The following is a 25,541-nucleotide window of genomic DNA, read 5'->3' as shown; positions in this document are numbered from 1 at the left end:
CCACTTCTAAAACGGTGGCATTAAATTTCAGCTTTATTTTGCACCATTAAAAAGCTGATGCATTTGATAGCCTCCCAAAACATTATTCTCTGTACAGCGACATCGAACAGAGTATTTTAATTTTGAGACACCTTCTCGCTGCGGAGGGCACGCCGGCCTCGGATTGCGCCCTGGCAGTCATAACAAAGCATTGAAGAGCCACCAAGCAAGTGCCACCCCCTCTTGTGCGGATGCTCCCTTACATGGCTCTCACGTGATTCGCCTTGTGGTTCACGTGATCTTGCTTCCGGAGGCGTGGGCCCTCGTCAAGATGGCGGCCTACCTGCAGTGGCGGCGATTCGTTTTCTTCGAGAAGGAGTTGGTGAAGGAACCGCTGGGTAATGATGGGGCCACTCCCGGGGCCGCACCGACCTCGGGACCCACTGCTTCCAAGTTCCTTTGCCTCCCTCCTGGCATTACTGTCTGCGACTCAGGCCGCGGGAGCCTGGTCTTTGGAGATATCCTTCCTTTGGAGTTGGCTTTTTCCTCAGCGGACGCCCGACGAGTTCCTACAGCTGGAATGGAATCTGTCAAAGGCGCTTCGCGTACTCGCACTTAGATGCGAGCCCAGATGTCTTGTGGTCTGATGGGAGAAAGAAGGAAGTTCATATTTTAACTTATCAACTGAGCAATCCTGGGCAAGTCATCTAACTCTCGGCTTCAGTTTCCTTTACTGTAAAAACGTTGTCAGTGCCAGTTTGACATGGTTAAGATCAGTCCACTTGCAAATAGATGCAACTTACCTTTAAAAGATGTATGTGTGGGGTTGGGGATTTAGCTCAGCGGTAGAGCGCTTGCCTAGCAAACGCAAGGCCCTGGCCTGGGTTCGGTCCCCAGCTCCGAAAAAAAGAAAAAAAAAAGAAAAAAGAAAAAAGAAAAAAAAAAGAAAAAAAAAGATGTATGTGTGAGAGGTGTTACTGTCCCTGTCTAATGTAGGTGAGGAGATAAATGGGACAAGGAGTGTGTTTGCTTTGTTCATGAGATATATGGGAAAGCGCTTGGAATGTTTAAGAGGTTATGTGCATGTTATGTTTAAGAGGTTATGTGCATGTTCGTGGTTCTCTAGATTCTGGTGTTAGTACAGTCAGACCCCAGGCAAGGTCTGAAGCCTCCAGTAGTTACAAACTACATAGGTGCTACTCTTTCCTATAGAGACATTCCTCACTGAACGATGGGGTTATACTCAGGCGGCTCCATCATAAATGGAAAGTAATAACAAGCCAAAAATGCATTTATCATGCCTAGTCTACCACTATAAATAGCAACAGAGTATACTGTACTATATCAATGTTCCCATCTGGTTCCATTGCTGACTGGAAGCGAAACGTGCCCAGCATCACAAGAGAATATGGACCAGGTCTCAATGTGTTGGCCTAGAACAGACTTCTCCTGTCTGTGTTTGCAGAGACACTGGGATTAAGGGCTATCCTCACAGAGAGATCTTACCCATATTACCAATCCAGGAAAGGCTGGTACCTTCTCAAGTATGCCTTCTTCTCACGTGCTCTGCCCCTCAGCCCTTCAAAGTAGGATTTCCACTGCTTGTTGCTTTTGTAGCATTGTAAATTAAAAACAGCTAAGTTGCTGGCAACACAGATTGATCATACCTTTAATTTCTAAATTAAGCACAATAAGAAGTTAGCAACAATAATACTAAAACAGAATAGCTACAATAGTACCCTGCAATTGAAATTATGTAAATGTAATCTCTTTTAAGATAAGTACTGGGTGTGTTTCATTTCCTTCTTTCTTTTTCTTATTTATTTATTTATTTATTTATTTATTTATTTATTTATTTATTATGTATATATACATCATACAGCTTTCTGCCTGCGTGTATGTGCCTGCAGGTCAGAAGAGGGCACCAGACCTGATTATAGATGGTTGTAAGCCACCATGTGGTTGCTGGGAATTGAACTCAGACCTCTGGAAGAGCAGACAGTGCTCTTAACCGCTGAGCCATCTCTCCAGCCCTCTTTTTTTTTAATTTTTAACACAAGATCTCATTTAGCTCGTCTATAGCCAAGGATGATTTCTAACCCTCTTATCTCTCTCTACCTCTCTGGAGTTCTAAGATTACAGACATGTGCCACTGTACCCAGTTATATATAGTGCTAGATACTTAACCCAGGGCCTTGTATGTGCTAAGTGTCAGTTATGTTATGTCTCCAGCCCTGGCTTCTAAGATATTTTAACTCTTTGTTGTACTTTTAAAGCATAGAAAACACTGCCTTAGATAAGAGGTGGGGGAGGGACATGACATTCCTTGGAAAAGAGGCACCTTGACTCCCCTGCACATATGGAAGGCCAGATCTGGTTCTTGCCACGTTCTCTACAGCTTACAGGGTTCCAGGCCTACAAGCTACGGGTGACACACTTGTATCAGCTGAAGCAGCACAATATTCTGGCATCAGTTGGTGAGGATGAAGAGGGCATTAACCCCCTGGTAAGTCCCAGAAAAGAAAGATCCAGATACCTAGGAGTGGTTTTTGGTTGGAGGGAGACTAACTCTCCCACATCTGTGGACTTCTCCAGGTAAAGATCTGGAACCTGGAGAAGAGAGATGGTGGCAATCCACTCTGCACTCGGATCCTCCCTGCCATCCCAGGGACAGAGCCAACTGTCGTGTCTTGTTTGACCGTCCATGAGAATCTCAACTTCATGGCCATTGGTATGCAGAAAGAAGGGAAAACTCTCATTCCTAGTTTTTTTTTTTTAAAGATTTGTTTATTATATGTAAGTACACTGTAGCTGTCTTCAGACACACCAGAAGAGGGCATCAGATCCCATTACAGATGGTTGTGAGCCACCATGTGGTTGCTGGGATTTGATCTCAGGACCTCTGGAAGAGCAAACGACTGAACCATCTCTCCAGCCCGTTCCTAGTTTTTTGTTTTTTTTTTTGTTTTTATTTTATGTACATTGGTGTTTTGTTTAAATGTATGTCTAAATGATGGCATTAGGTCCCCCAGAACTGGAACAACAGACAGTTGTGAGCTGCCATGTGGGTGCTGGGAACTGAATCTGGGTTCTCTGGAAAAGCAGCCAGGGCTTTTAACCACCGAACCTTCTCCAGCCCCCATTCCTAGATTTTTAAGTACATTTTCTTTGAAGTGGTCTTTGCAGGTCACTGTTTGCTGTTTTCCAGGCTTCACGGATGGCAGTGTCACTCTGAACAAGGGAGATATTACCCGGGACAGGCACAGCAAGACCCAGATTTTGCACAAGGGCAGCTATCCTGTTACTGGACTGGCTTTTCGCCAGGCAGGAAAGACCACTCACTTGTTTGTCGTGACAACTGAAAATGTTCAGGTGTGATTAAGGTCTTGCTCAAGGGGAACCAACGGCTCTGAGAGGTTGGAGAGTCTTAAATTTTTAAGCATAGAACTTTGAGTCATCTGCCCAGTCTAATATTTTATTTCTTCATGTAGGAGAGACTAAGAGGTAGACTTAGGAAAATAACTCTGTGCTTGTAATAGCATAATGTGATTCTACCTGTTAGGTACAGTTAGACAAGAGCTTTCGCTCTCTTGTTCCTGGTAGTTCCTGGAGTTACGGGTGGTTGTGAACTGCCTTTAGAAAGTGTTTGGCACCAAGGATCAAACCCGGATGTGTGTTTACTGTGGTCACACTGGTGCGAACTGCCTCCCCAACCTAGGAACACAATTTTAATAACCAGCAAAGAACCATGGCAGTTCCTAACTTGCAGGATTCTGTGGTGTGCTTCTGATAGTATAAAAAGAAGGAGAATATGGCCCCCAGTCCATTCATCTAATGGCGAGGTGATAGGGATGGAGGATGCGAGCTGCCGAGGAGAGAACAGATGCTAAGTGGGGAAATAGTGGGGGTCAGGAGGGGATGGGATGTCGGCGTGCATGCTTGGGAGCCGCCTCTTCAGAGGGACCTGCTAACTTCGTCTTCCCTTTGACAGTCCTACATAGTTTCAGGAAAGGACTACCCTCGCGTGGAGTTGGACACCCATGGTTGTGGCCTGCGCTGTTCGGCCCTCAGCGACCCTTCTCAGGACCTGCAGTTCATTGTCGCTGGAGATGAGTGTGTCTACCTTTACCAGCCGGATGAACGCGGGCCCTGCTTTGCCTTTGAGGGCCATAAGCTCATCGCCCACTGGTTTAGAGGCTACCTTGTCATTGTCTCCCGTGACCGGAAGGTTTCTCCCAAGTAAGACTCCAAGGAAAAGGGAAAAGGAGAGGACTGACTTGTTCCCCAGAACTATTGTTTTTTAAAATCCAAAGCCTGGATTCAGCTAGTCTGTCACTTGAATTTTATGTACGTTGTTCTTCCACCTAGATTTCGTTAGCTATTTTTACTGGAAAATGTGTTGTTGTTGTTGTTGTTGTTGTTGTTGTTGTTGTTGTTTTTGTTTTTTTTTTGTTTTTTCGGAGCTGGGGACCGAACCCAGGGCCTTGCGCTTCCTAGGCAAGTGCTCTACCACTGAGCTAAATCCCCATCCCCGTTGTTATTGTTTTTTAAGTTATTTATTTTATGTATACGAGTGCTCTATCTTATGTATAATTGTATGCCAGAAGAAGCCATCAGATCACTTATAAATGGTCATTAGCCACCATGTTGTTGCTGGGAATTGAACTCAAGAACCTCTGGAAGAATAGACAGTGCTTTTAACCACTGAGCCACCTCCCCTTCCAGGAAAATGTGTTTTTGTTCTAGATATCTGTTGTAAAAATACTTAGTGAATGTTGAATGCTTCAGGGAATCCAACCTGGGATTAGATTTTTTTACTGTTTGGTGAAAGTAAGTTAGGCAGAACCAGAAAGGATTGAGTGTCAGAGGAATCACAAGATGCTATGAAGTATATGGCATGGGTTTTCTTGTTTGTGGTTTTCCAGAGCACTACAAAGGGACTGGCAGGTCTTTTGCATAGTGAGAGCACTTCCTGTTGGTTTGGTTGTGTATAATGTTCATGTATGTGCATGTGCATGTATGGCCACATATGTGTGGAAGTCAGAGGACAACCTCAGGTGATATCCACTTGGTTTGTTTTGGAGACAGTCTCTGACTGGCCTGGACCTCACCAAGTAGACTAGGCCGGCCTGTGGGTAGGCAACTATTGAGACCCCATGATCTGCCTGTACCCACTTCCTTGGCCCACCGTTATACCTACTGTCTTATTTTATTTTTTTATCTTTATGGATTATGTGTGTGGATTTTGTGAACACGAGTGCAGGTGCTCTGGAGGGCACAGGCATCCGATCCCTTAGAGTTACAGGCGATTGTGAGTCACCTGATGTGGGTTCTGGGAACTGAACTGGGGTCCTCTGAAATGACTGCTAAGTGCTCTTAACTGCTGAGCCATCTCTCCAACCCCTGTACCTGGGTTGTTTGATGTTTTGCTTTTGTTTTCAGTGTGGGTTCTAAGGAGTGAACGGAGATCCTCATGCCCACAAAGAAGCACTTTCATTACCCAGCCCTCTCCCAGCCACTCTTGATTGTTTTCACTCAGCACATTGTCTAACTTACCAGGCGATGGGTGATTTTTTTGTTAAGTGCATGGACGTCTGAATGCTTAATTTCTACTCTGTTGGCTAGAATTCATGATAGGATACTAAAGGGTAAGACCAGGATTATGTGTTCTTTTCCACAGCCGTCAGCACAATTCTGCATGTATGAGATGAGCTGCTGGAGGGGCCAATGAGGTGATTTGTTCTAACTGGAATGGGGCAGCACTGAAGTTGTTTATCATGGGAAGGAACCACAGGGAACTGAGACGGGGGTGATCTAAATAGTGGGTGCTTTCTTTCCCGTGCAGGTCGGAGTTTACCAGCAGGGACTCACAGAACTCTGACAAGCAAATTCTCAACATCTATGACCTGTGCAACAAGTTCATAGCCTACAGCGCTGTTTTTGAGGATGTAGTGGATGTGCTCGCTGAGTGGGGCTCCCTGTACGTGCTGACCAGGGATGGGCGGGTCCACGCATTGCAGGAGAAGGACACACAGACCAAACTGGAGGCAAGGCCACCAGGTTCTCAGCTGGCATAGGCATCTAGAAGTAGCTTCAGGAAGGGGTCTCTTAGGTCACCTGGGCCCAGTGACTTCTCTTTCCTTTGGTCACACACAGCCTTCCTCAGTTTCTTTAGGGTCTAAGATGTGGCTTTGGAGGGAAGTAATGGCTGGGAGCTAGGCCAACCCTCCTTGTTTACAAAGACCTGTAGGTGAGGCGATTGATGTTGGTGTTGGTCTTGGGGTTATCTAGAGGTCTTTGTCTAGACTGTAGGCAGATTAGAACTCCAGGACTGTCTACTGTGTCTATTGTGGGAGGGTGTGCTATCAGGACCATTTCTACCAACGTTCTAATCTCTCTTCTAGATGCTGTTTAAGAAGAATCTCTTTGAGATGGCAATTAACCTGGCTAAGAGTCAGCATCTGGACAGTGATGGGCTAGCTCAAATCTTCATGCAGTATGGAGACCATCTCTACAGCAAAGGCAACCATGATGGGGCTGTTCAGCAGTATATCCGGTTAGTCTGGACATGCTGTGGGGTGCAGATGTGCTCTGGATGCAGAGCAGGCAGCCAGAAGCCCATGCCAGAGGGGAGGGCAGAGGTGGGTGGTGGGTATTATATTTCATCAGGAAGTGTTCACTTTCTTGTGGAAACTGTGGTGCTGCCAGGGAGAGGAGAACTGGGGATTCGTACCTGTGGTCCCAGGACTGATGCGGGAGTGGGACTTAAGATTAGGGTATGCTATACAGTGAGCCTATCTTAAAACACAAGACCTGGGATGGTGTCACAAGCCTTTAATTCTAGTACTGGGGAGGCAGAAGGCAGGTGGATCTCTGTGAATTCAAGGCCAGCCTGGTCTAGATAACATTTCCTAAGCCAGCCTTGACTATATAATGAGACCTTGCCTCAAAAACAACAGGAACAAAAGAGCCGGAGTTGTGGGCCTCGCACAGTGTGGTTTACAGTGAGTCCAGTGTCACTGACACCAGACTGACTTTGTTAGATGTGGGCTTCACAGGACACACTTAACAGGCCTGCAGTGACCCCTGTGCAGCTCACTTGACAAAATACCTTAATCCTGATGATGTTTCCCTAGAACCATTGGGAAGTTGGAGCCGTCCTATGTGATCCGTAAATTTCTAGATGCCCAACGCATCCACAACCTGACTGCCTACCTACAAACTCTGCATCGGCAATCTCTGGCTAATGCCGATCACACCACCCTGCTCCTGAACTGCTATACCAAGCTCAAGGACAGCTCGAAGCTGGAGGAATTCATCAAGGTGAAGGGTGCTGTGGGATGGGGTGATTCCTAGTAGGCTTCGCTGAGCCTGAAGTGGCTTTACTAAGACTTGCTGTTCTTCAACAGGACGTAGGAAAGCAGAGGGCCAGCTTTATTTTGAAACCAGTGCTCTCTCCTCTATAAAGAAAGAAGAGTAGCTGCTCCTACTGTCTAGAGCATTCCATGGCACTGAAGCCCAGGAAGTGCCATTAAGGAAGCCCTGAGTCTGTAGAAATAGCTTCCTAATGATAGAGACAGAGGGTCTTCAAGCAGAAGCTGTAAGAGGCTGGCTAGCATGTTTTCAAAGCCCAGGATGTAATTGCTGTGATGTCAGATGCCTGTTGATTCTCTCTTCTGTAGCCGTGCAGATGATTCTGTTCAATGTCATTGCAGACGAAGAGCGAGAGTGAAGTCCACTTTGATGTGGAGACAGCCATCAAGGTCCTCCGGCAGGCTGGCTACTACTCCCATGCCCTTTATCTGGCTGAGAACCACGCACATCATGAGTGGTACTTAAAGATCCAGCTAGAGGACATTAAGGTGGGTGTAGTTCTTGCTTCGGGCAGAATACCACTTTGAGGACATTCTTTGAATAATAAAAATACATTCCCGGTGGATGAGATAGGGGCACTGCTTCACCTTTCACCTTTCCACAGAACTATCAGGAAGCCCTTCGGTATATCGGCAAGCTGCCTTTTGAGCAGGCAGAGAGTAACATGAAACGCTATGGCAAGATCCTCATGCACCACATACCAGAGCAGACAACCCAGTTGCTGAAAGGCCTCTGTACTGACTATCGGCCCAGTCTGGAAGGCCGAGGCGATCGGGAGTTTCCAAGCTGCCGGGTGAGACCAGGGACACAGTTTGAGTAGCAGAGATCACCTTAGAGGCCTGTGAGTACTGAGCCACCGTACTTAGCCACTGTGCTTCTTTCTTCCCTTTGTCCTAGGCCAACTCCGAGGAGTTCATCCCCATCTTTGCAAACAACCCAAGAGAGCTGAAAGCCTTCCTGGAGCACATGAGCGAAGTGCAGCCAGACTCACCCCAGGGCATCTATGACACGCTCCTGGAGCTACGGCTGCAGAACTGGGCCCATGAGAAGGATCCACAGGTAACCCTGACCAGAGCCATGGAGGCACTGGACATGTGGGTACTCCCTGGTCTAACATGTGTGAGGCCTTGGGTTCCTTCCCTAGCGGTGAATAAAGAAAAGTTAGTTCCTTTTGTGCCTGCTCTCCAGCTTTGTGGCTGCCTTTCGTTGCTTTACTTAGATCAGGTTCTCAACTTTCCTAATGCTGCGACCCTTTAATACAGTTCCTCATGTTGTGGGGACCCCAGCTGTGAAACTGTTTTCCTTGGTACTTTATAACTGTAATTTTGCTACTGTTATGAATTATAATGTCAATGTTTTGGGAGAGGTTTTCCTAAGGGGTTTAGACCCACAGGTTGAGAATCACTGATGGAGAGAGTAGTACCTTATCTCTGGGGCCAAATGGGTTTTACTGATGGGAAATTGGATTGAGAGAGACATTTAATCTACCCGTGTAAAAGACCTCGTTCGGTCTGATGACCAACAGCCCAACCACTTTCTCCAACAGGCCAAGGAGAAACTTCATGCAGAGGCCATCTCCCTGCTGAAGAGTGGCCGATTCTGTGATGTGTTTGACAAGGCATTGGTCCTGTGCCAGATGCATGACTTCCAGGATGGGGTCCTTTACCTCTATGAGCAGGGGAAGCTGTGAGTTTGGGGGACCCTCAGGGGAAAGGAAGGTTTGGGTGAGTTTTCCAGGATAACCCATGAGGTGTGTGCTGTCCCTGACCAGGTTCCAGCAGATCATGCATTACCACATGCAGCACGAGCAGTATCGGCAGGTGATTGCTGTGTGTGAACGCCATGGGGAGCAGGAGCCCTCCCTGTGGGAGCAGGCCCTCAGCTACTTCGCCCGCAAGGAGGAAGACTGCAAGGAGTATGTGGCAGCCGTGCTTAGACACATCGAGAACAAGAGCCTGATGCCACCTCTCCTGGGTATGTGTGAGGACAGGCTGCTGCACCCAGGGACTCTGCATAGCTGCTGCTGCCTGATTCATTCTTCCCTCTTGGCTCCCAATCTCAGTGGTACAGACGCTGGCACACAACTCCACAGCTACTCTGTCCATCATCCGAGATTACCTGGTCCAAAAACTGCAGAAACAGAGCCAGCAGATTGCACAGGATGAGCTTCGGGTGCGGCGGTACAGAGAGGAGACCACTCGCATCCGCCAGGAAATCCAAGAGCTCAAGGCGAGGTAGCCACTCGGGAATGTGTGGGAGTGAGGCAGGGGCTGACGTTGGCTGTCACAGTGTGCTGCTGTATGCTTTCTCAGATGATTTAAGTGTGTTGGAGCGCCCACTTTATTTCTTCCTTTGTTCTCCCTTTTTCCCCTCTTCCCTTCGTCAAGGATTAATCTCAGGCACAGGCATTGGTTCTCACCCTGTGGGTTGTGACTCCTTTGTGGTCACATATAAGATATTCTGCATATCAGATACCTACATTATGATTCATAACAGAAGCAAAATTGCAGTTATGAAGTAGCAACAAAAGTAATTTTATGGTTTGGGGTCACCACAACCTGATCTTTTTTTTTTTTTGGTTCTTTTTTTTCGGAGCTGGGGACCGAACCCAGGGCCTTGCGCTTCCTAGGTAAGCGCTCTACCACTGAGCTAAATCCCCAGCCCCACCACAACCTGATCTTGCTTAAAGGATCGTAGCATTGGGAAGGCTGAGAGCCACTGGGGCCTCCTGTCCACGGGAGGCACCTACTCTACCACTGAAACTATACATCTCCAGCCCTCTGAAGATGTTTTAGTCAATTCTTTTTTTTTTTTTTTCCCCTTCGGAGCTGGGGACCGAACCCAGGGCCTTGCGCTTTCTAGGCAAGCACTCTACCACTGAGCTAAATCCCCAACCCCGTTTTAGTCAATTCTTAAAAAAAAAAAAAAAAAAAAAAAAAAAAAGATAATTATATATACTCCTGTTTGTTTTTTATTTTGTTTTGTTTTGTTTGAGATAGGGTCAGTCTATATAGCCATAGCTGTCCTGGACCTCCCTGTGTAAACTGGACTGGCCTAGAACACACAGAGATCCACCTGCTTCTGCTTCCTGAGTGCTGGGATTAAAGGCATGTGCCACCATGGCCAGCCATAAATCTTAGTGTTTAAAGATTTTAGTGTATGTGTTTATGTGTGCACGAGTGTGTTTATGCTTATATAAGAGGCCAGAGGGATATTGGATCTCTTGGAACTGCAGTTACAGGCAGTTGTAAGCCCCTTAATGTAGAAATTCAGAAATGAGCTCAGGTTCTCTTCAAAAGGAATATATGTGCTTAAGCAGTGACCCATGCCTCAGCCCTATTACACTCTTACAAATTAATTAATGTATTTATTTGTGTTTAAATGATGTATATCTGTGTGTTTGTCTTTGTGCAAGTATGTGTACTTGAGTGCAGGTTCCTAGATGACAAAGGCATGGGATCCCCAGGTGTTAGACGTACGTGAGTTGGGAATTGAGCTGAGGCCCACAGCAATGGCATGTGCTCTTAGCTGCAGAGCCATCTTCCCAGCCCCATAAGTCATTATTTATGTTTCAGTTTGTATTTGCAGTTCTGGAGATCGAACCCAGAGCCACTTAAGTACTAGGCAAACACCATGCCACTAAGCTGTATCTTCAGCACTCCTTTAAAAACAATTTTTGTTTTGTGTGTGCAAGTGTGGCTGCATGTATGCTACAGGGCCATGTGGAAGTCAGAGGACTGCTTTCAGTAACTCTCGCCTAGTTGAGGTAGGGTTTTATTTCTGCCATGCTGCATACCTGACCCCAAGTTCCCACCTCTAGGAGTGCTGCAGTCACAGGAATGCATTGTCACGCCCTACTTTTCCACATGGAGTCCAGGGCTCAGGCTCAGATGCCAGGCTAGCACAAGCAGCACTAAGGTACTCAGCCTCCTCTCAGAGGCATGTGTAGGCCAGGCTGATCAGGAACAAATGATTCCACTGCCTCAGCCTTCTCAATAGCTGCGGTTACAGGCCTGTTCTACCAGGCTTCGTTTGGGTTTTGGTTTTTCATTTTACTTTATGTGCTTTGGTGTTTTGCCTGCATATATGGCTGGGTGAGGATGTTGGGTCCTAGAACTGGAGTTAACAGACAGGTGCTGTGTGGGTGCTGGGAATTGAACCCCAGTCCTTTAGAAGAGCAGCAGCCAGTGCTCTTATCCTCTGAGCCATCTCTCCAGCCCATATCTTGGTTATTTTTGAGATAGTCTTACCCTGCCTCCTGGGCTGACCTTGAGCTCAACTCAAAGCAATCTTTCCGCTTCCTCCCCCTAAGTGCTAGGATTGCAGAAACAAGCCGTCACACTTGGACAGAAGTATCAATAGTGGAAATTATTCTCAAGTGCTCAGTCTTGAGGAGTTTGCTTTGTTTGTTTGAGACAGTCTCGTGTAGCTGAAGCTAGCCCCGCACTCCTTTATCTTCCTGAAGTGCTGGGGTCAGAGGCATTTACTACCATGCCCAGTGATAAGGTATTCTGTCTGTTCTGCCCATTACATTGTAAAAAATTATTATGAAATGATTTCTTACTCCACTTAGCCTTTACTGTAATGTCCAATGCCTTTCATGAATAACACAGACAAGTAGCCCTGTCTTCTTGGACCTGATGTCCTTGAGACATACATTATTTAGATAGGCAGGCTTGTGGCTACAGAGATGGCTCAGCAGTTAAGAGTGCTTGCCGTGCTTGCTAGGGACCTGGGTTCAGTTCCCAGCATGCACATCAGATGCCTCACAACTGTCTGTAACTCAAGGACTATTTTTTAAGATATATTTTACACACACACACACACACACACACACACACACACACACACACTGTAGCTCAGCACGCACATCAGATGCCTCACAACTGTCTGTAATTCAAGGACTATTTTTTAAGATTTATTTTACACACACACACACACACACACACACACACACACACACACACACACACTGTAGCTGTCTTCAGACACACCAGAAGAGGGCATCAGATTCCATTACAGATGGTTGTGAGCCACCATGTGGTTGCTGGGAATTGAACTCAGGACCTCTGGAAGAGCAGTCAGTGTTCTTAACCACTGAGCCATCTCTCCAGTCCCAACTCCAGGAATTTTGATGTTTTCTGACCTCTACAGGCATCTGTACTCTAGTGGTGCACACATACACACTCAGGCATGTAAATACACATAAAAGAAAATCTAGAAAACAAATAGGTCAATGGTTACAGTGTTTGAGATAGTTGTAAATTCTTGGAAAATAAACAGAGAGAAGGGGACTAGAGAGATGGCTCAGTGATTAAGAGCAGGTCCTATTCTTACTGAACGATCTAGTTCAATTCCTAGCACTCATGTCAGGTACTCAACCATGTCTAACTCCACTGGAACTCATGTGCACACAATTGGAAAAAGAAATGTTAAAAATTAAAAGTGGCAGGAGGAGCTAGAAGATGGTTAAGCTTGTTATTGCTGCATAGGACTTGGGTTTGATTCACAGCACCCACATGGTGGCTGTCAACATTTACAACTTCAGTTCCAAGGGAGCCAGCATCCTTCCCTGACCTTCTGTGGTGCACATGCATATGTAGAAAAAACACTCATATATGTGTGTGTGTGTGTGTGTGTGTGTGTGTGTGTGTGTGTGTGTGTATGTATGTATGTATGCATATATGTATATATGTGTGTGTATATATATATGTATGTATATATATGTGTGTGTGTATGTATGTATATATATAATAAAAATAAAGCCAGGTATGGAAAGCTTTAAAAAATAATGACAAAGGGAGAACAAAATAGTGTGTATGCGTGTGTATGTGTGTTTGTCTGGGGTGGGGCGGGGCAGATGTGAATGCCATGATACTGAAGATTGAGTGCAGGTCCTGGGCCTCACTAAGCAAACACTCTGCTACTAATTTAGGTCCGCATCTCCTCCTCTTACTGCAAACGTCTGCCACAATTTTAGATTCAGTGGGCAGGAAAGGCTCCTTTAAAAGGATTTGGTGGCAGTTTGAAAACTGGAAGAGGGCAATTTATCCTCCTGGATGACTTGCTCTGAGAAAACTTTGCTCCAGGTTGGAGCTTTTGTACCTCTTTGACTCCCTTTGGGTGGTAAGAACAGGCAGGGTTTCTGTGTCCTCCGTAGGGACCATGTACATCCTGTTTCTTCCTCTACTGGGTGCTTGTCCCTGCCCTCATTATTTGCCACTGTTTGTCTCCTGCCTGTAGTCCAAAGATTTTCCAGAAGACCAAGTGCAGCATCTGTAACAGTGCCTTGGAGCTGCCTTCAGTCCACTTCCTGTGTGGCCACTCCTTCCACCAACACTGCTTTGAGAGCTACTCAGAAAGTGATGCTGACTGCCCCACCTGCCTCCCTGAGAATCGGAAGGTGATGGATATGATCCGGGCCCAGGAACAGAAACGAGATCTCCATGATCAATTCCAGCATCAGGTGGGCATGAGCAGGTTAAAAGGGGCGGGCTAGGGTGTGTGGTTTGGAGAGGGACAGAAGTAGTTTAGAGCACAGGAAGTACTCTTGAGAACCTGAATTAATTTCATCATGTGTGCCACCATCAGTGCCACAGGGTCCATGGAGTGCCAGAGGATTTGTTCCCTTTTTTTTAAAGATTTATTTATTTATTATATATAAGTACACTGTAGCTGTCTTCAGACACACCAGAAGAGGGCATCGGATCTCTTTACAGATGGTTGTGAGCCACCATGTGGTTGCTGGGAATTGAACTCATGACCTCTGGAAGAGCAGTCGGGTGCTCTTAACCGCTGAGCCATCTCTCCAGCCCTTGTTCCCTTTTCAGTTAGCAAGTGTGGGCTGTAGCTCTGACTCTTTGTTCCTTCTAGCTCAAGTGCTCGAATGACAGCTTCTCCGTGATTGCGGACTACTTTGGCCGAGGGGTTTTCAACAAGCTGACTCTGCTGACCGATCCCCCTACAGCCAGACTGACCCCCAGCCTGGAGGCTGGGCTACAGCGGGACCTGCTGATGCACTCCAGGAGGGGAACGTAATTAAGCAGCCCCTGGGAAAGCCTGCAACCCTGGGCTCTAAACAAGGATGGGCCTGAGGGACATCCGGTAGCAGACATGACCACAGTTCCAGACCTCGACACTCAAGAAGGGGATCTGCTTTTCCTGCCTCCCTTTGCCAGCCTGCTATCCCTCCTGCTGACCAGCAATATAGATTATTCCACACCAGTGAGGAGGGCACCTCGGCAACCTCTCTGTGGACAATAGCTGCTTTATCCTCTGTTCAAGGGCACCAGGCTGTGCTTGGGTCCTTGCTCCCAGAGCCTATAAATAAAAGAGTATAATAATAACATGAGGGTTGAAAATACTTTATGGAGACTTTGCAGGTGTTTTCTCTTCTGTTTTTGAGACAGAATCTCATTGTGTATCCCTGGCCGGCTTATAACTCATTATGTAGACCAGGCTGGCCTCAAACTGGCCAAGATCCTCCTGCTTCTGTCTCCTGAGTCTGGGATTAAAGGCATATGCCATCACACCTAGCCCTCAGGTGACTGATATCTAAGAAGATCCTGAGTTCTATTTCCCCACCTGTGCTCTTCCTGTCTGGTTGGCTCCACAGCACCTCAGTAGTGGGTTGGGGCCTGTGACATCTGGGAAAGTTAAACTCACTGAAGAACTTCATCATCTTAGCACACAGGGCAGGTGCATCACTAAGCTATATACTAGCTGCCTTCTGGACAACCTCTTCAAAAGGCCCACTGAAGTGGTGGCATACACTGGTAAACAAGAAACTGAGGCAGGAGGATCACAAATTAGGAACAGCCTCGCTACAGAGCAAGCTCCAGGCCAGGCTGGGCTATTTGTCTGGCTACTGAAGACCTTGCCTCAAAATGTGACTGAACAGAAGTACATCCAGGAGCAAGACAAGCAAAACAGCTCTTGCTCAGTCACGCAGGGATCGGATGACCCTCCTCCCATGCCTGTGACCCAGTACTTCTGAGGAGGAGACCGGAGAGTCAGGGCTTAAAGGTGGCCTCAACACATAGTTCTCACTGGGCTGCTGAGCGCCTGACAGATGACTTAGCAGGTAGATCGCTTTTCCAGCCTTAGGACTTGAGTTTCATCCCTTAGGGCCACATGGTAAGAGGTCTCCCTCAAGTTGGCTTTTTACCTACATACACATACAGGCACATGCACACATGATATGTTTTTTTTGTTTGTTTGTTTTTTTTTTTTTTTGTTTTTAAAGATTTTATTTTATGTGAGTACACTTTCTTCAGACACACCAGAAGAGGGCATCGGATCCCATGACAGATGGGTGTGAGCCACCATATGGTTGCTGGGATTTGAACTCAGGACCTCTGGAAGAACAGTCAGTGCTCTTAACCACTGAGCCATCTCTCCAGCCCATGATATGTTTTAAAATACTCAAACAGAAAGCAGATAGCCTTGGACCTAGTCAGGTTGGTATCTCGCTGTATTCCGTATCAGATAAGCAGGAGAAAAGATCTTTTGTTTAAACATTTTCCCCCTTTTAAACTTGTCGGGTTAAAGGTTATATTACTATGCTTATGTTATTTGGGTCCCTGTCAGTAAATTGCTCCCATGAAATTGTTTAAAGTAACATGAGCCAGGCATGGTGGTGCATTCAGCACTGAGGAGGCAGAGGCAGGCAGATCTGAGTTACAGGCCAGCCAGAGGCCATGCAGCGAGACCCTGTCGCAAAAGAAAAAAGTCAGTGGGCTCTGACTTACGCAGTGTTGTTTTCCAGGTTTGGTGGATTCCCTTTGTGTTTAGAAAGCCTCTCTACATAGCCCTGGCTAGCCTTAAACTTGGGACAGTTCTCTTGAGTCAGTTTCCTCAAGGCCAGTTACAGACTGGATCGGATAGCCTGAGACTGACTCTAAATTTGTTTAGTGTGTGTGTGTGACATGGGATAGGGTGGGCATGTGACGGTACACATGTGGAGGTCAGAGGACAGCTGTATGAGTGGATTCAAACCTACTTTTACCATGGATAAGACTCGGGCCACCATGACCGCATAGTTAAGTGCTTTACCCACTGAGCCATTTTGCAGCTCTGGGGCCATTCTTTTTCATTTTGACCTAGGATCTTCTTTTGCTGTCTAGGCAGGTCTTGAACTCCCAGGCTCAAGGCATCCTCGTCTTAGCCTCCCCAGTAGATGGGATGATATGTGTGTGCTGTTCCTTCCAACAACTTAGGTTCTTTTCTCAGAACCTCTGTTTTCCCATATGGTCATTACTTTGAACAGCAATTTTGACTTAACAAATAGCATCTGTACAATGTTCGATTCGTTGCTATTAATCAAAGTAGTGGAAAGAACAAGAGTGTGTTTCTTGGAGCTAACCCAAGACCTTGGGCATGTGATTCAAATGCTGTGCAAACCAGTCCAGCACCTGGAAATGGTCTCTTGTAGCCCAGACTAGCTTCAAATTTACTGTGTGGCTTAAGTTGACCTTGAGATACTCCAACTCCTAAGTGCTGGCATAAGGAGCACCATTATGCCTGGCTTTTCACATTTTTTTGTAAGGCACATTTTTATTTTATACATGTGTGGGTGCCTGCCTGCATGCATGTGTGCCTCATGCAGGCCTGGTGTTCAGGGAGACTAGGAAAGGGGGTCAGACTCTCTAGAACTGCACTTACAGGTGGCTGTGAATTTCCATATTCACGTATTCCAATTCCCATATTGGGCTGGGAGTCAAACCCAGGTCCTCCATAAGAGTAGCAGATGCTCTTAACCACTGAGCCATCTCGCTAGACCCTGACCTTTTATTTCTTTGGAAATTCAAGCATTGTGGTTTATGTTCTAATCCTAGCACTTGGGAGGTAGAGTTCAAGGTCATTTTGGGCTACATAACATGTTCCTGTCCCAAACAAACAGAAATACTCTCTACTATGGGAGGCTGAGACAAGAAAATGGAAAACTTCAAGGCCAGCCTGAGCTAACAGCACACACCTTGCCTTATTAAAAAAAAAAAAAAAAAAAAAAAAGCAAAGTTTTACACTAACTGCTTATGGCCAACGCTGAAGAGGTGAAGCTGTAAAATTCTGAGAAGCCTTCTGGAATCCTTTATTTGTTGATGATGAAAGTACCCTAGCAGGCATGGTAACTTGTTTAAATGCTCTGGGACATAATGGAGGGCAAGAGCCGACTCTCTCAGGTTACCCTAGGACCTCCTTATGCTCGCATAACACACTCACACCACACACATTTGATAAATGCAATATAAAATAGCCAGGCGGTGGTGGGACACTCCTTTAAATCCAAGCACTCAGGAGGCAGAGGCAGGCTGATCTATGTAAACTCGAGGCCAGCCTGGTCTACAGAGATAGTTCTAGAACAGCCAGGGCTACACAGACCCTGTCTCAAAAGACTAGGAAAAAAAGTGAAATAAAATAAGAATTGAAAAGAAAAAAAAATCTCTTGAGTTGTTCTGGACAAGTAGACTCCTGATGAGGCTGGCTCTGTCGCAATCCTAATTCCCGCCCAGAGGAAGGTGCCGCCCCTTCGAGGGAGGGCAACGGACGTGACGCAGAGCTCAGCAGGTCCTGCAGCCGGAGTGAAGTGCGGGCTCCGGCCCCATGTGCCTTCAGTCACGACCCGCCCAGGTCGCCGGCTTCTGCAGACTCCAGGGGACCGCAGCGGCAGTGCCGCGCTTGCGCCCTGAGCGGAGCCATGTCCGGTAACGGCGGCGCGGCCACAACCGCGGTGAGTCCTGAGCCGGTGACCGATGACCCGCACTTCTCGGGACTTTCTGGGTGCAACGATTGGCCCCGGGTTGCCGTGCTCCGTCGTCTATTGGTCAGAATAGTTGTCATTTTTCCCCCTCCCTCCAGATTTTTTAAAGGGCCAGTAACCAGGTTGCCCTAAGGCAGGGAAAGAGTGAGTCTGAGCAGTCGGGGAGGGGGTGAGAGTGGAAAAATGGTCCACCGTGGGATTCCATCCCTGTGGGCTTCTGGCTGGATTTCCGTGGTTCCAGACCAGTAAAGGTGTATACACAGACAAGATCCTTTCACGAAGTAGGGACTGAAGCAAATCCAGCTATCCTGGAATATGATCCACTTCATTTCAGGGGAGAGGGAGCACACCCCACTTCATAAAACTGTATACAAACATCTTGGAGGTGTACACGCCTTCTCCCGTTCTCCGTTATGGAAGTTACCAAGCCCTAGCCACCCACGAAAGTCCCAGCTGAGACACACCTGAATTGCTATTGTGAGTGGGGAACCACCCCATGGGCCTTGTCATTTCTGGCCTGCCTGGAAAGTTCTGCACTTGTCAGCAGGCTGCCTGAGATAAGGCAGAGCTGGGAGACCTGCTTATCTCCTGCTCAGGCCGGTGAGCAGCAGTCTTTGCTAGTGAAGACATTTCAGAGCACTGGATTAGGGTAGGAAGGTCTGGACTCTAGCACCCACTTTCTGCCTGTTCATAGCGGTGTGCCGTTTAGATAGTAATTATGACTACTCTGCGTCTTGGCTTCTATGACACTCGTGGAAGTGCCTACCCTGTCTAATCTAGTACAGCTGTTGCAAGGACAGTATGCAGACCTGGCTCAAATGCTGTTCTGGGTCAATTAATTAAAAAAAAATTGTTTGAGCCTAGCAATTCCTTTCTATGGGCTTCCCGTTGTCTGGAATTTCTGGGTTCAAGCCTAGTTAAACTGCAAAGGCGATCTCAGAGCCATTTGTTGGAGGAACCATCACAGTGGAGTAGACGGGAGTCTAAGAGAAAGTTTTCATCTCCTCCAGTGACAAAGAATCTGAGTGTCTGTCTACAGAAGAACCTGTGAGATGAGGAACCCAGTGCAGGGAAGGTGGACAATTTGAACAGTGACTCCAGTCACCTTTGTGTCAGACTGCAGAACCCAGTTCTACCAGCTTGGCACTAACACCTTTATCCAAGGCGCCTTAAGAAGAGGAAGAGGCGTGTCCTTTTGAGCTCTTGGCTCTGGCTCTCGGATACCAGGGGAAGCATGTAGACACTGAACGTTAGGCAGTTTTTCCTTGTAGTTTTCTGGGACATCTTGAGGCATTAGGTGGCCTTTAATTTAACAAGCCCTTGATGGGATGGTGTTTCCAAAGTCACCTAGCCAAGAGGATGAACAGGACTATATATTAGATTGGTTGACCCCAATCCTTATAGGAGTACATCCTAGTCGGACTAAGGAACACTTAGTGTCTCACCCAGGGGGTTAGAGAGACTTTCTCAGGTACCTGAGTTGTTGTAGACAGTGAGCCTGTCCTCTAGCAATGGGAAGTTTCATCTGTCCTGCCCCAGCCTCTGTAGGCCCCGCCCTCCGGCAGGGTCCACCCTCGCTGTGCTTAAGGCTGATGGGCCTTATCATTTTACCCACCTGGCTGTGTGCAGCCCTCCCACTCAGAACTTCCTTGGCCAGACTGGGCTTTGGGGCTCAGTGTCCTATTGCTGCTGCTACCGCAGATCCCATTACAGCTTTTCCTCTGGTCTCTGCTTCTCTGGATCCCGAAGGAGGGCAGAAGGTACCAAGGAGGATTTAAAGGACCAGTCCTGGGAGTCTTTCCCTACCTGCAGGCTCACCTGGCTAGAGTCTGGGGGTCCTTTTCCCTAGGCTTGTGATCCTGGTTCTTGGATAAGGTGCTGTGGAAAAGACTGTAACCCAGGGACTTTCTTCTGCAGGAAGAAAACGGCTCAATGATGAGGGTGATTCGAGTGGGCACCCGGAAGAGTCAGGTGAGTACAGACCTAGTTGCCTCAAGAATTCTAATACTCACAAGGTCACTAGTGGGGACCCAGAGTTCCTAACATGGAGCAAATAAGGATGTACAGGAGTCAATTTCATGAGGAATGGCAGCTTCCTTCCTCTGGAAAGAGAGTCTCTGGAGCAGGGGAATGATTGGGGTACAGAGGAAGGATCCCCAGGCCAGGCCCTTCTCATCTCCACGTGAGGAGTCGAGTTCCTTTCATATCTTTCTTGATCCATATGGGGGTTTGAGCCTGGGTCAGTGGCCAGGAAAGGTCCGGAACCATCTGAACCTCTTTCCCCAGCTGGCTCGCATACAGACCGACACTGTGGTAGCGATGCTGAAAACCTTGTACCCTGGCATACAGTTTGAAATCAGTAAGTTTTCTTGAGAGGAGTGAATGGTAGCAAATGGGAGGACACAGCATTTCTGGCTTTGCCTATGGTCAAAGCCTGCCTGTAAGACTGTTCTGGCTGCTTGCGGGTGGAAGGATCGCCTCCTATGGGCATCTTCTCCAACTGCCTGGGCTAGCCTGACACTTAATATTCTGCTTTGGGTCTTTTTATGGGTCTGTCAGTGTGTGTATCTGAGAGGGTAGGAGCTGGGGTTTCTGTGCCTCTGACTCCGGTGCGAATCTAGTAAAGGGCTGAACAAGGGGTGACTCAGTAGGTATTGATTAATGGGTATCTGATTGACTCTCTCCTCAGTTGCTATGTCCACCACAGGGGACAAGATTCTTGATACTGCACTCTCTAAGGTAATGGCAGTCCTTATCCCTGCTTGCCTCGTCTCTCTCCCCACTTATAAGGGGTTCACTCTGAGGTTCTTTCTTCCCTGGCAGATTGGAGAGAAGAGCCTGTTTACCAAGGAGCTAGAAAACGCCCTGGAAAAAAATGAGTAAGTGAGGGTGGAGGAATGTGGAACCTCCCCAGTCTAGAACCTCAAAGTGGCTCCCCAAAATTAGCAGGACTGTTGGGTTAGACTATGGAGCCCATAGGCTTTCAGCAAGGTGAGTGTCTCGCTTTGGAATCGCCTGACTGCCTGGGAAATCAGATTGGCCAGGAAAATGGAGTAGAGTACTTGAGAAGAGAACACACCTTAGATCTTAAGATGGCCTCTTCCTGAACAGCTGCTGGAGTGGGTGAAGAAGGGGAAGGCCACCTACTTAAAGCCTCTCTCTGTGCCCTCCCCCTGTCATCTCTAGAGTGGACCTGGTTGTTCACTCCCTGAAGGATGTGCCTACCATACTACCTCCTGGCTTTACCATTGGAGCCATCTGCAAGTAAGAGTGGAGCACATGAACATGAGGGCCCGTGGTAGGGATTTCCCCAATTTGGAACTTGACCACTGCTTTGAAGGTTGTCAGTCATTAAGTATGGCAGAAAAGCCAATTGGTTGGCTATTTAGAGTTCACGGAGTTGGGCTCAGTGGCATAGACCTGTAATCCCAGCTGGGCTACAGAGGGATTTGAACCAGCCTGAGGAACTTAGATTGTGCCTCAAGGTATGGGTGCAAGAAGGCTGGCTCACAATGGCTTAGGTGGTAAAGGCATTTGCTGTCAAGCCAATGGCCTGAGTTCAATCCCTGGGGTCCGCTTGGTGGAAAGGGAAGATTGACCCATAAGTTGTCATCTGACTCGTACACACATGTATAGAATGCATATGCTCCCCGTCCCATCAATAAAGAATAAAGATGAAATAATCAAGAAAACGAAACACAAAACCTTTTAAAAGAAAATGAGGCAGGGAGGATTGGGAGGGGAACACCCATATAGAATGGGAGGGGGAGGGGTTAGGGATGTTGGCATGGAAACCGGGAAAGGGAATAATATTTGAAATGAATATACGAAATACCCAATTTAATAAAGATGAAAAAAAAAAAGAAAGAAAATGAGTTTGGCCTGGTGGCTCATGCCTATAATCTCAGCAATCAGGAGACTGAGGTAGGAGGATTACTCCTGGGTACAGAGTAAATTTTAGGTCAGCCTGGGCTAGAGTTAAGCCCCGTCTTCAGATACTAAGACATTTCATCATTTGCTCTCCAGACGGGAAAACCCTTGTGATGCTGTTGTTTTTCACCCAAAGTTTATTGGAAAGACCCTGGAAACCTTGCCAGAGAAAAGGTAAGTGGGCCTGGTCCATAGGGGACAGAGGGTTGGGCAGTGGAGAACAGTGGGCAGCCTGTGTTAAGTTTAATTTCAAACTCTCTCTGAGCAGTGCCGTGGGGACCAGCTCCCTGAGGAGAGTGGCGCAGCTACAGAGAAAGTTCCCTCACCTGGAATTCAAGAGTATTGTATCCTTTCACAAGAGGGAAGGGAAGTGACCACAGAGAGAAAGACTCTGGAGAACTCAGAGTCCTGAAAATAGAAGAACCTTTGGAAGCAAGTGGTCCATGTTGGCAGTGGGTCTTTCCGTGCATCCATCCATCCATGCATCCATCCATGCATCCATCGATCTACCTTTCCACCCAACCATCCATCCATCCATGCATCCATCCACCCACCCATCCATCCATCCACCTGCCCGCCTGTCCATCCATCCATCCATCCATCCATCCATCCATCCGTCTGTCCACTCATAGTCCTTTAATGTCTTCTTAAACTCAGGTGGATGCCTGGCCATGAGGGTAACTGCTTATATAGAGTTGACCTGTTAGTTAAACAGACACTGGCAATACAAGTAATGCTGACCAGTGATTACTTCTGAGTGGCAGGGATGGAAGGTGCTTCTGCTTTTACTTTACATGCTACTAAATGGTTTTGGTTTTTACAGTGAACATGTGGTATGTTTCATAAAACTAATTTTAAAAACAGTGTGTCCTGGGGCTGGAGAGATGCCTTCATGGTTTAAAGCACTGGTTGCTTTCCCAGAAGACCCAAGTTCAACTTCCAGCACACACATGGTAGCTCACAACTGTCTCTTATTTCAGTTCTTGGGGGATCTGATGCCCTCTTCTGGCCTTTGAAGACATGCATGCAAAACACCCATACACATAAAAACTAAAGTAAATAAAAATTACAGAGTGAGTTCCAATACAGCCAGGGCTACATTATGAGATCTTGTCCAAAAAAAAATATATATTTTTTATTTTTACGGTTTTTCTTTTTTTTTTTTTTTTTTTTGATTTATTATATATTCTGCTTACATATATGGCTGCAGGCCAGAAGAGGGCACCAGATCTCATTATAGATGGTTATGGGCCATCAGATAGTTGTGGGAATTGAACTAAGGACCTCTGGAAGTGCTCTTAACCTGAGCCATCTCCCCAGTCCTTTATGGTTTTTCTAGACAGATTTCTCTGTCTAGCTAAGCCCTGCCTGTTTTGGAACTCTCTTTGTAGACCAGATTTGGCCTTGAATTCATGGAGCCCTGCTTCTGCCTTCAGTGCTGGGATTGAAAGGTGTGTACCACCAGCACTCAGCAAAACAGAACAAAACACAAGTTTTAAAAGTTAGCTAGAGGGGGAAAAGAGATGGTGATTTCTCCTTAGCAACTCTCCACAGCGGGGAAACCTCAACACCCGCCTACGGAAGCTGGATGAGCTGCAGGAGTTCAGTGCCATTATCCTGGCTGTGGCTGGCCTACAGCGCATGGGCTGGCAGAACCGGGTGGGCCAGGTAGGAGCCGCCCTATTCTGCTTCCCACTTGTTCTGCCTCTCTCCTGCCTTTGATATCTTCTTGACCACTCTGCCAACAACACAAGCCCAGGCTAGAGATATTGGGATTAGTTGCTGGACTTCCTACTTGTACCTTTCCCAGGCTTCCTAGGTTGGCAAACCCTAGCTCACTCACTTTGAACACCCCATCTCACAATTTTGTCTGTCTCCACAGATCTTGCACCCAGAGGAATGCATGTATGCTGTGGGTCAGGTAAGTTTGCCTGGAGTGGGCTTTATTGAAGTGCTCCTTCAAGAACTTGGGTTCATAACCTTTGACATCCACTACCTATCAAATAAAATGTTTGGGGAGGAGCAGCCTTTGGCATGCATTAGATCCTGGGAAGCAGGTAGAAGAGGGGTGTTCCCATGTCCTTCACTGGAGATCAGACCTTTTGTTCCTTTAGGGAGCCCTGGCGGTGGAGGTCCGAGCCAAGGACCAGGATATCTTGGACCTAGTGGGTGTGTTGCATGATCCTGAAACTCTGCTTCGCTGCATTGCTGAAAGGGCTTTTCTGAGGCACCTGGTAAGATGGGTTCCTCCTATGGTGTTGTGGGGACTTGGGAAACCAAGAAGGGCAATAGGAAGATTTCTCAAGTACTCTGTATGTAATGTTTTATGTGTGGAGAGGACCTTGGTCTGGTCCCAGCAGCCTTCTCAGTTACATTCTTAAGAGGTTTGTGGTCAAAAGAGCTCAAAGGAACATATATATCATTGCAGGAAGGAGGCTGTAGCGTGCCAGTAGCAGTGCATACAGTGATGAAGGATGGGCAAGTAAGCTGGGGAAAATGGATGAGGGGGAGGGACTGGCATTTCCATGTACACCCAAACATCTAAGCAGCTTTCTTTATACTGGTACAAACATTTTATCTCCTAGCTGTACCTGACTGGTGGAGTCTGGAGTCTAGATGGCTCAGATAGCATGCAAGAGACCATGCAGGCCACCATCCAGGTCCCTGTTCAGGTACTGACTGGGAGATGAGGGAGGAATAAATATAACTGCTTTTAATCTTCTCACCAAAATTATAACTCCTGTCATCCAGCAAGAAGATGGTCCAGAGGATGACCCACAGTTGGTTGGAATCACTGCCCGGAACATTCCAAGAGGAGCCCAGCTAGCTGCTGAGAACCTGGGCATCAGCCTGGCAAGCTTGTTGCTCAACAAAGGAGCTAAGAACATCCTAGATGTTGCACGGCAGCTTAATGATGTGCGCTAACTGGCCTGCAGGGCACAGGAACCGAACCCCAGCTGTCACTCCAGTGCCTATGTCTGGCTGTCAAGTGCCCTGTGCTCCTTAACAAGGGGAATGATTATCCCAGGAGATTGAACCAGAGTTGTTGAGACTTCGGCCTTGGAAGATATGCCTCAACTTGGGGCCTCCATGACTGCCTTTCCCTCAGTAGTTTGTGGGCTTCATCTCTTTAGAGAAAGTCCATGCCAATCTTTTAATGTAACCAATGCCACTAATCAGTTCAGAATGTGGTTCTCCTGGAGTTGGGGGAAGATATGAATAAACCCAAAGCCCTTTTAAACCTGAATTCTGAGTCTGGGACCTTTCTGTTGTAAAACATCCTGATCATTCTCAACCAAGCAAAGAAACTAGCCTTCATCCCTACAGCCTGCCTGTCTTTAGTTAACAGGATCTTCACATAGCCTTTCATTCCCAGTGCCTGCAGAAAGGAAGGTAAGTTTATCCTCTAGTCCCACTCCCTCCCACGAGATGTTCTGGGCACATGGCTCCTCGACTATGGAGCTGTAAATGTCCAGCCCTGGGACTACAGCATTCAAAG

At 47.1% G+C, this 25,541-nt stretch overlaps 2 protein-coding genes across 9 annotated transcripts; both read left to right on the top strand.

Moving 5' to 3' along the window:
* The first annotated feature begins 274 nt into the window (after positions 1 to 274).
* On the top strand, positions 275 to 14,714 carry Vps11 (VPS11 core subunit of CORVET and HOPS complexes). Of its 3 annotated transcripts, none has more exons than XM_063265432.1 (16): positions 275 to 501; positions 2,341 to 2,485; positions 2,575 to 2,710; positions 3,188 to 3,351; positions 3,971 to 4,218; positions 5,825 to 6,026; positions 6,384 to 6,535; positions 7,116 to 7,302; positions 7,695 to 7,841; positions 7,958 to 8,146; positions 8,251 to 8,412; positions 8,900 to 9,039; positions 9,125 to 9,327; positions 9,416 to 9,587; positions 13,597 to 13,819; positions 14,227 to 14,699. In XM_063265432.1, exons 1-16 carry the CDS (start codon positions 311 to 313, stop codon positions 14,389 to 14,391), a joined length of 2,826 nt encoding a protein of 941 aa, XP_063121502.1. In that variant the 5' UTR covers positions 275 to 310; the 3' UTR covers positions 14,392 to 14,699. The 3 variants fall into 3 exon arrangements, with proteins under 3 accessions (XP_063121502.1, NP_001101608.2, XP_038937355.1); NM_001108138.2 differs by having other exon boundaries at positions 276 to 497; positions 2,337 to 2,485; positions 14,227 to 14,714; XM_039081427.1 differs by lacking the exons at positions 275 to 501; positions 2,341 to 2,485; positions 2,575 to 2,710; positions 3,188 to 3,351; positions 3,971 to 4,218 and having other exon boundaries at positions 5,822 to 5,959.
* A 3,180-nt stretch (positions 14,715 to 17,894) lies between these two features.
* Positions 17,895 to 25,289, top strand: Hmbs (hydroxymethylbilane synthase). Of its 6 annotated transcripts, none has more exons than NM_013168.2 (14): positions 17,920 to 18,082; positions 20,030 to 20,083; positions 20,399 to 20,471; positions 20,802 to 20,851; positions 20,936 to 20,991; positions 21,299 to 21,376; positions 22,139 to 22,216; positions 22,311 to 22,386; positions 23,597 to 23,710; positions 23,925 to 23,963; positions 24,157 to 24,276; positions 24,471 to 24,524; positions 24,628 to 24,714; positions 24,794 to 25,289. In NM_013168.2, exons 1-14 carry the CDS (start codon positions 18,050 to 18,052, stop codon positions 24,965 to 24,967), a joined length of 1,086 nt encoding a protein of 361 aa, NP_037300.2. In that variant the 5' UTR covers positions 17,920 to 18,049; the 3' UTR covers positions 24,968 to 25,289. The 6 variants fall into 6 exon arrangements, with proteins under 6 accessions (XP_008764371.1, XP_063121048.1, NP_037300.2 ...); XM_006242896.4 differs by lacking the exon at positions 17,920 to 18,082 and adding an exon at positions 19,727 to 19,872; XM_008766149.3 differs by having other exon boundaries at positions 17,895 to 18,082; positions 20,802 to 20,991.
* Positions 25,290 to 25,541: the final 252 nt, after the last annotated feature.

This window comes from Rattus norvegicus, chromosome 8 (genome assembly GCF_036323735.1).
Source record: "Rattus norvegicus strain BN/NHsdMcwi chromosome 8, GRCr8, whole genome shotgun sequence".
NCBI classification, from domain to species: Eukaryota; Metazoa; Chordata; class Mammalia; order Rodentia; family Muridae; genus Rattus; species Rattus norvegicus.
Note: the sequence above shows the minus strand (reverse complement) of the source record. Positions and strands in the feature narration are given on the sequence as shown.

Bases quoted from the DNA above. Each gene is read 5' to 3' on its own strand.
- Vps11 (NM_001108138.2), top strand. From the start codon at position 311: ATGGCGGCCTACCTGCAGTGGCGGCGATTCGTTTTCTTCGAGAAGGAG. The intron at 6,027-6,383 runs GCAAGGCCACCA...TCTCTCTTCTAG, and splicing joins ACACACAGACCAAACTGGAG to ATGCTGTTTAAGAAGAATCT. The intron at 9,588-13,596 runs GTAGCCACTCGG...TCCTGCCTGTAG, and splicing joins ATCCAAGAGCTCAAGGCGAG to TCCAAAGATTTTCCAGAAGA.
- Hmbs (XM_008766149.3), top strand. From the start codon at position 18,050: ATGTCCGGTAACGGCGGCGCGGCCACAACCGCG. The intron at 20,992-21,298 runs GTAAGTGAGGGT...TGTCATCTCTAG, and splicing joins AACGCCCTGGAAAAAAATGA to AGTGGACCTGGTTGTTCACT. The intron at 24,277-24,470 runs GTAAGATGGGTT...ATATCATTGCAG, and splicing joins GGGCTTTTCTGAGGCACCTG to GAAGGAGGCTGTAGCGTGCC.